This window comes from Camarhynchus parvulus, chromosome 4A, assembly GCF_901933205.1.
Source record: "Camarhynchus parvulus chromosome 4A, STF_HiC, whole genome shotgun sequence".
NCBI classification, from domain to species: Eukaryota; Metazoa; Chordata; class Aves; order Passeriformes; family Thraupidae; genus Camarhynchus; species Camarhynchus parvulus.
The window spans coordinates 12,326,599-12,343,198 of NC_044600.1; the positions used below are offsets into that span (position 1 = coordinate 12,326,599).

Consider the following 16,600-nt stretch of genomic DNA (forward strand, 5'->3'; position numbering starts at 1 on the left):
CTTTATTAGGTTCAACAGGTCCAGCAAATCAAGCAGGAAGTGGCCAACTCCACACATCACTCACCGCCATCGCCAGACAGGATCTCTGGGTCCTTTTGGATGATGAGCCTAATACAAGTGCACATCTCATCACCAAGGTATTCATGCCCCATAGCTGGACCATCCCACAAGACACTCTCCTAAGTCAGTTACAACTTGATTTGCCCATAGTCACTACATACAAGCCTCAAAAAAAACGCAAAAAAAACCCAACAAACCTCTTCCTCATGATAACGTGGAAGAGATTGCATGGGCATGATGGAATTTACAATACAGGAAATATTCAACAATACACTTGACTGTGCCCTGGATAACCCAATCCACAACCCTCTTGCAACAGAAGCCAGAACTCTGTGATGTTTAGAAGACACTTTTGACCTGAACCTCTCCATAACTTGGTATTTTCACATACAGCTTCTTCTTTTCCATCATACTTTCATGGTTCACATATCCTGTCATCCTTTCAAACATTCTCTATTTTAAAATGGATAAAATGGCAACAGAAGAATTAGATATATTCACTTCTTTAACAATTATCTTATTTGTGATTACAACTCCTCACACCTACCCAAATGCAGAAATCTGTTTCACTTCTGAAGGCCTATTCATTAACAATACAAAACACTCTAAGCAAAAGCATCTTTTCCCTTATGCTTTCACTCCACAGTTTGTGTATAGAATGAAAATATCTGCAGAGAAGTTTTAAAGAATTAAATGTTTATAAAGTCTACCCCATTGACTGACACATACATTCCTGGAAAAAAGTAAGATTCTTGCTGCAGCCTTGCATACTCAACTTTTCTTTGAACAAAGTTCTTAAAATTCAGAGCAGAAGCTCCCAATACTTTGTGAACAGTGCTCTTTACAATTATCCTAAATTAAAGCACACCAATAAAGTGTAAATTGAGTGTTACAATAGACAAAATAAAGCATTTACTAAAGAGATGTCAAACCACTCACAATAAGGACAGTGCATGGATTGCAAAAAGATGGAAGATAATGATTAGCTTTTATCATTGTTGCTTAATTTCTTCCATAAGATGCTTTTTACCCGGAAATAAATCTGTAAATCCATAAATGCATTCCCGTTATATTTTTCATTAGTTTCATCAATAAAACAAGTATTGTCTTACAATATCTTTTTCTCCTGAAGTAAAACCCTTGGTGATTCATACTTACCATTGCATTGGAGACTGCTTGATTAATTAATGTTTTCAAGAAATCAGGTAAGGCATGCATTCCCTATATTCCCAAATTAGGGAGGATAATTTGCAGTTTCTAAGCAATGAAATCTGTATGGAGCAGAGGTGCTCAGTAGTGTATCTGGAGTACATCCATAACTTTACAAAATATATAGATTTAAGTGATGTAAATATACAAAATAAAAGCTGCTGTTTAGTTTATGCTAACATCACATTCTATTCTATTATTACACTTTTTAAGCAGCCATGATGTAGCCATTACTAGGTCAGATAGGTAGTTAATTAGCAAGAATTCTGCATTAATACAACTTAGCAATAGAAATGATGTAACTTACCAAGTTATGTGACTGGGGAAAAGCATATTTTGTGAGGACTTCAAATATATCTCTTCTACTGTGCCCTTCTTGTTTTAATGCAAACCGTAAATTCCTCATATCCTAAAACAAAGCCATTATCTGTTAGGTGAACCAAAGCTGTAAGATGCTTTTCTCTGTACAAGTGCTATATTATACACTAAACATGATTTAGAATCTGCTTGTAACTCACCTCAAACCCTTGTGAATGTTCAGTTTTATTTCTTATCCCATAAAATAGAATAGAGTGTAAGAATTGTACAAATAAAGTAGTACCACACTCTGCATGCTGCAAACGGCCCTTTGGCATGAAGCCATCAGAAATGGCTCTACTTGATTCACTAAAAATCTCATGAGCTATTGAAAGTTTGCAGGATGGGAATTATTTTATTTTTGAAAGAAAGATTTGCCAATAATCTGTGTAGAATACATTGTTCCTATGTTCTCATCACTGGTGTCAAAAATAAGAAATCTGTGCATTAGCTGCTAAGAATCAAATGAGCACATACTCAGTGAATCCAGTAAAGGACCCTGAGTTATCCACTGGGAACTCCCCTGTGACCATAGCTTTCCATGGTGACAGTTTTTTGTGATACTATAGATATTTTTTAAATAAACTTTTCACTGGCTTTATAGTTTTCAAAGACCTTGTTTGAGATGTTCTTCAAAGATATCAGAATTAAAATATTCATTCAGAATGAAAAATATTCATTTTAGAACAGATGAAATAACAAAGCAGTGCAGTAATAACACTAAAATACAACTGACGTGCAAAACCTTGTCAATTAGTGATTTGGAAAGCAAGACCAATCCCTCTCCTTGCATGCCCTTTATACAAAAGCTATTTCTCTGTCCATTTTCAAAAAGCTCTTTTTAAATTCATCCATAAGCATGTACTTTTCCCTTCCTATAAACAGGTAATCCATGAGGAAAAAAACCCTCTAGATTTCATTTCCTACTGAATTATTGGAAAGTCTTACTTTACAGGTTATATCTAATCCATAAGAGTTCTCTCCTCTGCTTGAAGCTCCTCCCATTTTTTCAATCCTTGAAATTACACCCAATGGAACATCCAATATCACAACTGGATCCTGCAAGAAAAGTTTGAGTAAGGAAAAGATTAATGTGAAAAGAAGACGCAAGCAAAATGTTCTTACGCATTCCAGAATAGAAAGCAGACATGAAATACATACAGGAAACAAAATCATGTTTCTGCCTTTGAGTCTCCTCTCCCAGCATGTTACGAAGTCTGTACAGTCACTCTACAGCCTTGAGCACCATCCAGTTTAACATGCTACAAAAATATTTCACGCCTCGTTCAGCACGCAGAGAAAACAGTGGCAACACCCTAAGAGATGCCTTCTGCTACACACTGATTGCCCCTGCTTGTTTAAACTGCTTTATTGATATACAGCATAAAGCAGAGCTACATGAAAAAAGACATTACTAGTACAGTTAGCTAGAGCCAGAAAGACCTCAGTTCAATAGTCCCAAATCCTTACTTTAAAAAAAACCAAGAAAACATTATGAAAGAGATCACAAGCACATTTCACTCTCTTTCATGTCACTGCTTATCAAACACATTATCACTCCCCCCACCCATATAAGGTTCTACTGATCAAAGTATTTTTCTTTTCTAACAGCAAGGACAATCAAAGCCTTGGTTTACTGACAGCCATTTTAAGAACTATTGCACATCATTAGTTACTGCCCTTGATCTATCACAGATTAAAGTGTAAAGGGAACAGCTATAAAAAAAGCTCTGACAGACAAAAGATAAAGGTATCAGTTCAGTCTAAGTGATTAAACTGTAATTTTACCAGGCAAAAATCACACTTTTACAACACAATTAATTTTAAAGAACTTATATTGTAATACAGATACCTCAGTGGCATAAAGGCAATTACTATTTAGTCATTACAGAATTAAGATATGGTTATCACAAACATTACAGACCATTTCAAGCAAAAAGCCTCCCATGCAATCCCACAAGCATATATGTGCCAAAACTAAAACAAATGAACTGGCCACAAAATAAATCAAAGGCAGTGGAGGGGAACAGAAGGGAGTTTAAAGTCAACTCATCCCATGAAGTAATTGTGGGTGTTACTCACATTTTCCACACTTCTTAGGTACAGCCTGTAGTTTGTGATGTACACTCTTCCTTTAACAGGGCCATTAAATGGACACATATAAATAACATCCTTGTCTGTAAGAAATGTAGTATTTCTTAAAAGATTGTGAAAAGACAAAATGAGAGCTGAGGACAGTATTACTTAAGTAGCAGTAAAATAAAACAAGAGCTGTACTCAGAGACGAATTAATTTAGCAAGTAATACATCTGAGTTTTATCTACTTGAATTATTAAGAAAATGTGAAAGACTCATATACTAAACTTGTCCAAATTAAGTGCACAGATTTCAGCAGCCGTCCCTAGTTATATTTGTGTTTTCTTTCTCAGTACTACACAGGAGGACATAGAACAGGGAGTATTGTTATTACTGTACCACAGTCTATTCACCATCCCAGAACAAATACATTGTTGATACTATTACACCATTCTGTAAACAATTCTCTACTGGAGTAGTAGTTCAAGTTGAAGAGTGTTTAGGGAACTCACCACGCTGCAGAGAAACACTACATTTCAATTTGAGGCAATCAAACATCAGTAGTGCTTCAGCAAGGACAGTAAGAGAACAAATACTAACACATACCACTCAAAAAGAATTAAGCGAAGCAATGCAAGCAGAATCACAGAATTGTAAAGGCTGGAAAAGATATCTCAAGATCATTGAGTCCAATCATGACATTAAACACTTCCCTATTTCTTCCTGTCGACTTATTTCTTTAGCCCAATCTATTTATCTGCCTTCCACAAAAAGTGCCCTATATTCCAGTGCAGTGCCCCACAGCACAGACAATTTCCATAAAGATCACATCACACATCCATCTCAGTCCCACACCCTCTCCCTCACACCTTCTTCATTAAAAACAAAACTACTTCCTCTGAATCACCACTTTGTTTTCAATTAAGCCAATCTTGTTTACAAATGCACCCAACAAATCTGGCCATAGGGGAGAAGCTGCAAAAGTAAAAGACTCCAACAGATACTTCAATTTCAGGAAAAGCCTCCATCAAGAAAAGAAAACTACACAGTACACTAATCTCCCTCATGTTGCAGCATTTGTGTATGTAAAAGCCAACAAGAGCAGAGAAGCCCTGTTCATGCCCTCTTGTGTCAAGGAAGCATAAGATGGTACTTTGGGAATTCACATTTAGACTTGAATTCCACACCACTCTACAAGGTATCAATGCATAGTGGGTAGAACATAGAATTCTCTTGAGTTCAGAAAACTTGGAGGAGCTCCCATCACTCAACATGTGCTGTTTAATCTGTAGGTACAATTAGGACACAACTTGTAATTTCTTTCTATGGGAAGATCTGGCCTGTGTAGAAACCAAGATTTTAAACACTGAAAAGTTATTTGTGGTAAGTGATAAAAAGAATCTTTCACAATTTCTTTGAAAAACTCATGACATTTCAGTATATCTTTGCCTCCAGCCCAAACCAGTCCAAATAACAAAACAATTCAGTAAGATACAGGTGTTTGTATCTTCAGACTGCTGAACATCACTGCATCAGGCACCTACTGAGCTTCATACCTGTGACCCTGGTCTCCCCTGGCAGACGAGGTATTTCTTCATTTTGTTCCCAATTAGTTCCATCTTTTAGATTCTAAAGAAGAGAAGCACAACAACACATCACAGTTATTTACAATTTCACGTTCCAGATTAAAAATAAAACCAACCAAACTTAAAGGTAATTCCTGCATGGGAAAGAACAGGTCTTGCCAAAGTAGGAATTCACAGATTGAACCAAAACAGGAAAACACAACACTACCTTACAATGCAACTATGACATGTTTAAAGGTTGAACAGATCTGAAACATAAGCAGGTTTTAATCTTTTTCCTAAAAGAACAGTCAGTTATTTTTATTCAATTGAAATTAAACACCTATACTCTAAATTCTCTGGAAGTTGTGTGCATTTATTTTTCCAAGTACATTGGGCTTGGAAGAACAAATCAACTGCAATTACTTAAGCAATGTACTCACAACTATCACACACAAGCCACTGCTTTCTTGCACCCTGGTTACATTTTCTTCAGCTGCACAGCATTAGAAAGCAGAGGGACATGACATTAGATTGTTTCAATATATTTTTCAGTCTAGATGAACATCTTAAAACTGAACCAGACAAACATAGCAAGGTATAACTTAGCAATTGCAATACAGAATCGAAGGCAACAAAGTGCTCAAAATTTTCAAGAATGCCACAGAATATTTTAAAGTAGAAAGCAAGGATAAGAGTAAGTACATTAGAAATGATTTTAAGGAGTCTCTTGTTAGCTATGATAGCAAATACTTTGCCCATCCACTCCAAAAGACATTTAAATAATCTCAGTTAACTGCATTAGAATTTTAGCAAAAAAAGTAAGCATATACATTCAAAAAGCTTTTGGTTGTTTTTCTAACCAAATATGCAAGACAATGCTCTCTGGGAACTCTGATGTAGAAAACCAAAACATGAAAAAAGTTACACTTACCTGTTTACTTGAGGAGTTCTCCAAGGAGTTTGAATTATATTTAGATGTTGATGAAGAGGCCATGCCGGGTATCTGACAAGTAAACACAAATTGAAGACTTAAACTACCTCCTGAGCTGCAAGACTATTTCCAGGAGAGATTTTAGACTTTTGAGGTCCACAGGTACACATGAAGAACTTAAAAGAATGTTTTGCAAGCTACCAGTAATTCAAAAAATTACACAATCCCTCATAATTGAAGGTTACTATTCAAAAACATCCAAATCTAACAAGAAATTCATTTCTAGGTTTGCAATTGGCTCTTACTATAAGGAATATTCTGACTCAAGCTCTCTAATGGAATTCCGATGTTGGAATACGAGTATTGGTTCAGTAAACAGACATTAGAGTGCTTGTTTTAAGTCACTGTATACACATATTATGAAATGCTACCTACTTGGAGTATTATTGCACAGCTCTTGAAGTCACAAGCATGTCAATACACTCATGTGGCTCAAGTTTAAAAAACACAAGAAAAGGAAGGGCTTCCACAGTACTTCTCTGTTTAAAAACAATCCCCCATTTCCTAACTGAAGCTTCAGCTAGTACACCAAAAGAATGAGGGTCCAGCCTTCTGGTCTGAACAACATTCATGTATTTAAAGGAAAAGGATTTTCTTTATTTTTTAAATGGTATTAATTAAAGACAGAATCTTGCGTGACAGAGGATTCATCATCTTAACACTGCACAAGGGAATTTTAGAACTAACACTGGGAAAACACTTCCCTTTCACTACTCACACACCGTTCATCAACTGATCTGACATCACACAGCAGTCTTGAAGAGATCCTGTTTGGCTGGGGGGGGGGGGGAAGACGATTACAGACTACACAGTCTTTGTTTCCATTGCACAAATGTGTAGTCTTTAAAAAGCACTGTCTCTCCCCTCTCAACATGGGAAAGTTTGGCCAGATCTCTGCGCCATGAAAAGCAGCCCAAGCTCCTGCGTCACAGGAGGGCTGACAGTGACACTGCAACAGTCCTGTGACAGAGACACATTAAACTGCAAGAGCAAAAATGCTTTGACATTACTTTAACAGTACACCAATGGGTCTGTGCAGGAATAAAGTGGAACACCACATCCTGCGGGTTCTACAGGGTTGTTACCCAAGTCTTTCATCTCTGATTCAAACAGAGAAAACTTGACATTGTGTTTAAAACTGCAATATTCAGTGATACAGTTTATCAGTAAAATAATCACATCCCTGCACCAAAAAAAAATTTAAAAAGAACAGACATTCAGCTGAAGAAATAAGGACAAAAAAGCTTTGAATGCCACAGAGCCTGTATGACCCTGCACACAGAGGTTCCTGCCTCCCTTCTGGGTGTCCAGCTATCTTAACTTTCTCCAAACACTGAAACAGGGGCCCTGAACTACCTCTAGTGCAATGCCAACAATTTCAGTGAAAAGCTATTAGCAATCAAAATTAAATCATTATCCTTTCAAACTAACCTACACAGAAATACTGCTGCAACACTGGAGTCTAGTATTTTGCCCATAGAGTATAAGAGAAGATATTTTCACAGCTTTTCCTTCCTTGCAGTATCTTACATACTATAAACTTAAAGTAGATACAATTTTTGCTATATTGCCATGCCAACTTGTCAGCATCCAATACTTGCTCAGATAAGATTCTTCAATTTATAGAAGTTTAAGATTTTATAAATGTAAAAAGCATATTTACTCAGAAGGTTGTTTTCAAAAAATTTCCATATGAAGTGTCCTTTTTTCCATATTTTAAATGAGAAATGCCAGGTGAGACAGCAGCCCCAGTTTTCCTATGTCAGCAGAGACCAAGTAACTGCAGCTTTTAACTGGAGCTCAACGTAAATTTAAATTAAGGCTGCCCCAACCACAAGAGACAAGTGAGCACAGACAAGCCCCAGAAAAGTGACTTTTAAAGGATGTGACAACCCTGAATAGATCTGCACTGCTAAATGGAAATAGTGACTGCAGCAGGTACCGGCACACCCGAGCTGGCTGATCTTGCAACCACAGCTACTCCAGCAGCAAAGGCACAGGGAGAGCTCAGCCAGGCCCTGGGCACTCGCCTCAGAGACAGCCCACTGCCAGAGCTCAGGAAAACAAACTCTTGTTTGGACACTCCCCATGCCTTCCAATCACAGTGTACTCCTGCTGCTCACACAGGGAACAGCACCAAGTGTTTCAAAAGCCTTCTGTGTGCTCCTTTGCTTTTTTCCTTCCCTCACTGCACAGTCACTGAGTTTGGGCTGAACTGCAGCATTACATGAGGTGAGTTAAGATTCTGAGACAATCCAGAACACTGACTATAATTCACACTGAGATGTGGAAAAGTTAAAATAAATAGGCAGAGACCCTGTCAGGTTCTCAGAAAAGAATTCTCTTTGAGGAAGCTGACAATACAGCAGGACAGAGCCCCCCTTCCCCCCATGCTGCCACCCCACCAGGCCATTTCAAGCAAACAAGATGTGTGTGGTCTTGCTGCAGATGTTTATGTTTCTGTGCATGCAAGTTTACTTTGTGTAAGATTCCCCCAACTCTCCCTGAGACCCATTTCTTTAAACATACTTTACAGCAGAAATAAATTCATTATCTTACTCCAATTTCTACAGAAAACTTCATTCTAGAATTACAACCAACTACTCTGTTTCATTTCCAACACTTCAATGATGCAAATTAGACTTATTCAGAGCTAATCAAGTTGAATAAATATGTAAGGAAGATAAGGTGCTATCTGTGACAGTATTTTTTAAATCCATCAAACATTTTCACTAAAATTAATGTGAGATAATTTCATCAGTATGCAAATGGAAGAATACTTCTAATGCTAAAAAATTTTGCTTTGAAATCTAGTCATACCTAAAAATCCCAAATACTAATAAGCATATTAATAACCACACACATTTCCATAAGTAAACTAAGTCCTAGTAATTAGTTATAGAGCACTCATTAGACAGCATTTAGAACAGTGTTTTGGACCCCAGTACAAGACAGGCGTTGATAAATTGCAACAAGTTCAGCTGAGGTTCCCCAGGAGGAGCAGAACACGGAGCACCTGCCCTCCTACAGTGAGAGGCTGAAGGAGCTGGGAATTGTCCAGCCTGAAGAGGAAACAGCTCCAGTGGGACCTCACAGCTGCTCACTCAGCCTTTGAGGCACTTGCTGAGAAGGCAGAGTCAGGTCTTCAAAGTGGTGAGTGACAACAGAAATAAAAACAAACTAGATTTCAGCTTGATTTCTGGGAAAATAGAACAACAAAGCCCTTCTTTTGCACTGCAAGGCAGTCAGGCTGTGAAACAGGCCTCAAGAAGCTGTAGTCTTCAGCCCCAGAGGTTTCCAAGACCCAGCTGGATAGGGCTGTGAAAAACTGGTTCTGATCCTGCTTTGAGCAAGAGGTTGAACTGGAGGCCTCCTCAAGTCCCTACCAACCTGGATTATGCCTCTGCGTTCTTCAAACAATAGACAAGATTAAGTTCTCATTAAAAGTCCATCAAACAAGGACACACCCTTAAGGAAATGGACTTCTCTATAACAAGAGAAAACAAGTTTTCAAAAACATTTAAAACTAACATGAAATATTTCCTTTTTTATATATTATTTCTTAATCTGTCTAATTGTGCAGCTTCTGGCTGCCACCCAAAGTAATATTGCCATGAACAATTCAAAAAAACATACTCCACCACACTCTTAAAATAGCTACAACTTTCTCATTATCACAGAGCAGCAGTAGTCCTTCCACACAGGGAGACACCTTTCAAGTAGTTTTCCACTGCAAGCACATTTTATTCCCCAGTACTCATGTGTACTTCTAGACTTGCACAAAAATTGATAACCATACAAAGCTCACACTTGTCAGCAGCCGAACAGGAGAATTACTCTGCAAATTTAAAACAAATCAGGCAACTTTCTTTGTGATATTCTCCAGTTAGCAACAGTTGAACATTGATTCCTGAATCTTGAATAGCAAAGAGACAAAACAATTTTACTGGCTTTAGTTTGAGCTGATAAACAAAGCTTTGTTTAAGTTATCAGAACTTAATATAGTAACACTATCGAGAAATGGATGCTCTGGTGATCTTACAATAACAAACTACTTGGAACCTGTGTTTTCATTAAACGTGATATTTATACTTGTGCTTCCTAGGATTGGATGGGAATGGAGACACACAGCAATGTTTGAAAGGTATGCTGGTAGAGTTTTCCTAGCTATAATAACAACATACACAGCCAGTATGAATATACTGCCTTGTGTTTCCCATACAAAATTAAAATCATAAAATACAAAGTCCTAAAACCAAAGGGATGTCTGTCAGAACCACAACTGCACAGATGAGGTAATACACAATAGGTAGGATTTCAGAAATAACATACAGAATAGCACAGAACTCCAGGAATTTCTAAGTATCAAAGTTAAGCTAGGACAACTACAAAGGAAAAAAGGCAAGAAAAGTATTTCACTCTAAGTATTAAGCAGAAAAGAACATAAATCCTTTACAAAATATATATGGAAAAGCAGCAGTCCTGAAGTGTCAAGCCAACAGCAGCATCTAAGTTATCAGAGTCACCAAAGTAAGGACCAGCATCTCAACACTACTAAATACTTATTTAATCCAATGAACTGAAGAGTTCATCTCAGTAAAGCTTAATAAAATTTTAGGATAAGATATAAAGACATACAGGGGTACAAAACAAGCCACAAGAATGATCTAAGGCAATGAAGGCAGTTTCCCAGACATCAGCTGTCCCTAACCAAACAGCACCAACCAAACAAAATGAAACACAGTAAGACAACAGTGCCACAACAACTAACCAAGTCCACAGAACTAAATACATCTCTTTCAAGCTCATTTAACCAGTTGTATTTTAGCACAAAGGAACTATACTCAGAAACAAAGATAAAGTAGCAGAAGTCTCCAAAGTTACAATGCTACAAAAAAAAAAGAAGTAGCATAAAGCAGAGCATTCCAATTTCAAAACTGGAAACAACGAAAACCCCACAGAAAACCCACACCAGAGAAATACTTGCTGATATATATTTCCAAAGGATAGAAACCCAACAACAATTTCCTGCAATAGTGAAAGATATCAATGCAGAGGAGATTTAGAAGCAAAACTTCTTGGGCTGGAAGGGACCTTTCTAAGTCATCTGTTCCAATCCCCCTGCAATGAGCAGGGCCATCTTTAAGTAGACCAGTTTGCTCAGAGCCCTGTCCAGCCTCACCTCAAACGTTTCCAGGGATGAGGCATCCTCTCTGAGCAACCTGTGACAGTGTTTCATCATCCTCCTGAAAAGCTTTTTCCTTCAACTAGTCTAAATTGACCCTGTTTTACATTAAATCATCACCCTTGTCCTATCAAAATAGGCCCTGATAAAAACCTTGTTGCCATCTTTCATTTAGACTCCCTTCAGGTACTGGGAAGTGCTATATGGTCTTCCTGGAGCCTTCTCTTCTCCAGGCTGAACATCCCTGACTCTCAGCCCATCTTCAGAGTAGAGATATTCCAGTCCAAGATCATTAACCATAATGATGTTGTTTGTGCTCTCTTATCTCAATCAGCAGATCACAGAATCTCCTATTTCTCCTTTACCATCACTGCTACAGAGTCTAAAATCCTTCCAAGCATAACCTCTTTGTAATGCAAGTCACAGCCCTCACCTTTCCTCAAATGATTCTACTGATCTGAGACTGGATTATGCCACTAGTGTGTCTTCTCCCTTAATGCCTAAATAACATTCCCTATTCACATGCACTTACTACATCTACATTTTCCAGGGAAGCCATATGAGCTTTCAAGTCTCTCTGAAAGTCTTATCACATCAAGGTGTAACCAGAACACACAAAGCAAGCCAGCAGTGCAAGCCTCAATGGAATACTGCCCATGCAGAACCTATCTGTCCTTCTGCACCAACGTTTCCAAGTCAGTTAAATAAAATTCATCAATAATCACTATATTAAAAAATCAGTGTCCTACAAAAACAGTATCACAAAAACTCTCAATCTGAAGCTGTTTGCTCAGCACCAATTCTACACCAGGCTTCCCATCCCTAAGAAAAATGCACTCCAGAATTGTTGCCAATTCTCTGCTAGACTGTACAGCAGCTGCACAACTCAACACAGACTGCTGAATTTGTTTGTGAAGAGCCAGAAACGCTCCCTCTCCCAGAAAAAGCATTCTCTTGTTCCCTAATGAGCCCTGCATTTGACAGGTCAGTTATTGTCCCCAAAGGATTCAACACAAACAAATACAAACAAACAAAATTCACAACAGTCAAGTGACTGCTAATTCACCAAACCAATTACAAGTGTGTCAGCTGCCTGCCCACTCAGATTTTACAGGCTCACTATAGTAGGGAGTTTTCAAGATATTAGAAGGAAGACCTCATTCTAACAATAACTGGTATCCTGACAATGGAAATCTACAAATGGCAGCAAAAGAAAAAACTCAGCAGAAAATTTCTCAGTGCCACCAGATCTTACACAGTTCTATGTATAAGTTCTTAAAAAAAAAACCTCTTGTAGTCTGTACATGGAAGGCAGGTATTGAATAAAGAATAGCTGGATAAAGGAAAAAAAAAATCTCAATTCTGTCTTGATTGATATTTCTCCTGTCTACATTTGAAGGTTTTTGTTTTACTGTCTTAACATGGAATTTAACTCCCATCCTATTTTCAAAGTAAATCATAACTTTCAACAAGACCTAACATAAATGTCTATAACATTGCCTTTTCTAATTATCAACCCAATTGCTCACTCCTTTCATATTATATTGGAAATACAGCTTAGGGTGATATCCTAGCTTTTATCCTGGCAAGCTTTCTTTTAAGAGAATTACAAGTCCTCTCACAAAGAGAGGATATAGGGTAGAACACATGCCATCATAGATCTGGTAGTTAGATCATTTTTGTGCTTTATATCACCATTACAAATAAAAGCAGCACCTTCTTCAGTAGTAATACATATTATTTTCTAGGGCCTGTATACCAGCAATAGTTGTATTCCTTGCAATCTATGCTAACAATCATTTCTGTCCATTTGTACTCACTTATTACTAATCTTGTATTTGTTCTATGTGTACTACCTTTCCCTTATCATGATTCTCTTTTTTTTCTGGACTGCTTCTTAATATTCATTCTGGTAGCTGAGTTCTAAAGTGGAAGTTCAGTCCTGTGAGTGGATCAAAGGAAGCAGTTTTCCCTCTAACAGCTAAATCTACCTAGATTAGGTGGCATGACAGAAGTCAGTGGGTTTTTTAAGTAAGCATTTGTCAGATTACCTCTAGAATCAACATTACATCTGTAAGAAAGCTATGCCTGAAGGCTGATCCGTGGCTTTCCAAACCCACCCAGTCTATTTTCACTGCCTCGCATCCCCTGCAGGGAATGCATACCTCCCACATTGTCAGAAGCTGATGCAGTTGACAGGAAAGCCTATGGGACAGCACACACAGCTTCCCAGTCTCCTATTAAGAAAGCCTTCAGTTGCTCTCTGCTCATTCTTCTTGAAAGATATCCCCCTAGGCCACTGTAGTTCTGTTGCTAAAGATCTAAGTGGTGATTCCACAGGAGAAATGGAAATTGCATCTGTTATGCAATGATACACTGCATTCAAAAATGACACTGTAACAGTTAAAACTACATCCCCCTACTCAGACTTTCCTCCCAACTTTCCTTTAAGAACATGTACAACCCTTCAGACTCATCCTCTGCCATCTGCTGTTTAGTTCCCTCTTCCACTACATGAATACACACAATGCCAAGGAGGAAGTCTACTTTTTAAAGTACAGACCAGCTCAGAATGGTACTAAGTGGACTATGATTTTATAGACTATGACAAAGTCATTTACAAATCATTGCTGGATTCCATCCCCAAGAAAGGAGACATTGGGACTACCCTGCCCAATGAACGACCATAAGTCAGTCACAGGGCAGCACCACACCTTTGCAGGTGCTCTCTTTCAAGCAACAGGCAGGGTTTTTGCTGGGCATAGAAACTTGGATACTTCCCACACTGATGGGTCCAGTGACATCCCAGTCTTTGCTGTACAGCCTTTCCACTCACTACATGCAATAACATGAGTAACTTGGACTGTGGCTTTTCCCAACCATACCTATCTTACCCAAAAGTGTACTACAGTCTACTAAAAGGCACTTACTTTTGTTCTTTCTTGCTCAGAAGTCTCCAGATTCAACCAGTCATTTCAGTCATATAAAATATAGATGCCCTCTTCAGTGTCAGATGTCAGGAAACTTGGGTTCATTCCTTCAGCTTTACAACAACATTTGACTTTTGTGCTGTAGCTGGCCCCTAACAGGAATGGAACAGGTAGGAAGACATTGTTAGCATTGCCAGAAAATTTCAATTGACATTACTTTTCAAAACTTCAGAAAGGAAGCAAAATCCCAGAATAGTGCTATCAAAAACAATCTGGAGAAAGGAAACAAACAGTACTAGTTCTTTTTATGTTCCACCTTATGTCAGGTTTGGCATCAAGTAGGTGGAATTGAGAACTTTCTCTTCTAAAACTCTTAAGAACCGGTTTTAAAATGTTGTAATTCAGTTTCTTTTCCCAAACACACTTAGGAATGACTTCCATATGAAAAGCTATGCAAAGTCACAAGCAATAGACCACGAAACAAAAAACTCCTTCTACCCAATTCAGGTTCTTAGAGAAACTAGTATTTTGTGTCCTTTGAAACAACTCACACAATACCTACAGTTTTGCAGCTACTTCTCATTAAATCAGTCGTGCAGTGTAAATTAACTGTTGATAACTAACTCTGTAACTCTACATACAGGAATACAATAGCACAGGGTTTGATCAACCTTGATGATGCGACATGCCCATGTCTTCAGTGAGAGTTTTCTGCAAGTTTCCTTCTGACCAAGCACAAAATGATAAACAGTGCAAAAGTGAGAATTCTACATTTTACTGAATTTAGCTCTATAGCTCATCTCCTGGGACACTTGCCACACAATGAAGTCATAAACAGCACCAGAAATTCCGTGTGTTAAGACTCTGTTAATAACTGTACAGCCTAACCTTTTTAACTACCTAAATAAAAATTAACTTTAAAAAGAAAACTGTAGCAAGGAAGAGGTTCTGGTTTTACATCATACTGTTCCTGCACCATCAGATACCTGGTTCTTTGAATATGGCTAATGATAAACAGATTCATGACCACTAGGAAGCAATGGGCACAATTCCTGCCCCAGAAAAGAAGCTGTGCCACAGAGCCAAGCTACTTTTTAAACCCAGTTTTTGTCAGTGCCTATTGTGGCAAGCCAATCTAGAGACCCACAAAAAAACATTCTCACAATTTTAACACTGAGTTTGCCTATGCTGCTTTTATAGCACTAAGGTAGCACTGGGGTTTTCTGTGAAAAAACCTAACACCTCCTTATGCTCTTAAAACACACACATCTGAAAAAAACCCACACCAACAAATCAAAATCCACCAACCATACAAAGCAGAAAACAAGCCTTTTGACTGCCACAACACAAAAACCAGCAGGAAGAAGGTCTGTTATCTTCAAGAGTAATTTCTTGCTTTAAATCAACTAAAAAGTTTCCTCTGAAATGGAAGGTTTCAGCTTTTTAGTTGTGAACACCAAAAGAAGTCACATGCCTCAGAATAACTGTTAAGCCAGTCAGAAATGAACACTACAGTGGCTTAAAGGTCTGAAAGCAAATCAAGAGCACTTGGGACATCATGGAGAGAACTGAACAGGAAAGGTAAAAATTACACTTCAGAGGTGTCTTTGCTGAGCAGGAACATCTCGCTCCCAGACGGATGCTGCACACCGGGGTGCGAATCAGGAGAAGCCGGAGCCCAGCGGCCACAAAGTGCCCGGGCAACCGAGCCCCGCCAGCCGCGGGCCCCGCCGACACTGCCCAGAGCCACAAACAGGCCGGACACTGCCCGGGGCCCGCACGCACCGACACACGCACCGACAACGCCGGGACCCCGCACCGGCACTTCTGGGCCCCAACGACACGCAGCGCTCCCGCACCGGCACTGACCGGCACCCCCGGGCCCCAATAACACACAGCAGCCCCACACCAACACTCACCGGCACTCCCGGGCCCCAATAACATACAGCAGCCCCATACCGGCACTCACCGGCACTCCCAGGCCCCAATAACACACAGCAGCCCCACACCTGCACTGCCGGGCCCCAATAACACACAGCAGCCCCGCACCGGCACTCCCGGGCCCCAGTGACACACAGCAGCCCCTCACCGGCACTCCCGGGCCCCAGTGACACACAGCAGCCCCACACCGGCACTCCCGGGCCCCAGTGACACACAGCAGCCCCACCGGCACTGGTCCCCCACACAGCGCCCCACACCGGACTCCGGGCCCCAGTGACACACA

The 16,600-nt window shown here is 39.2% G+C and overlaps 1 protein-coding gene across 3 annotated transcripts in view; it reads right to left on the reverse strand.

Moving 5' to 3' along the window:
- Nucleotides 1-16,600, reverse strand: part of MTM1 (myotubularin 1) — a 42,407-nt gene that overhangs the window by 25,424 nt on the left and 383 nt on the right. For all 3 annotated transcript variants that reach the window (XM_030967557.1, XM_030967556.1, XM_030967558.1), the window contains exons 2-7: nucleotides 14,377-14,528; nucleotides 6,202-6,273; nucleotides 5,259-5,331; nucleotides 3,709-3,803; nucleotides 2,575-2,685; nucleotides 1,577-1,678 (exon numbers count right to left, since the gene is read on the reverse strand). In XM_030967557.1, the coding sequence (XP_030823417.1) occupies nucleotides 1,577-1,678; nucleotides 2,575-2,685; nucleotides 3,709-3,803; nucleotides 5,259-5,331; nucleotides 6,202-6,264 (444 nt within the window). In that variant the 5' untranslated portion in view covers nucleotides 6,265-6,273; nucleotides 14,377-14,528. The remainder of the gene's footprint in view (nucleotides 1-1,576; nucleotides 1,679-2,574; nucleotides 2,686-3,708; nucleotides 3,804-5,258; nucleotides 5,332-6,201; nucleotides 6,274-14,376; nucleotides 14,529-16,600) is intronic.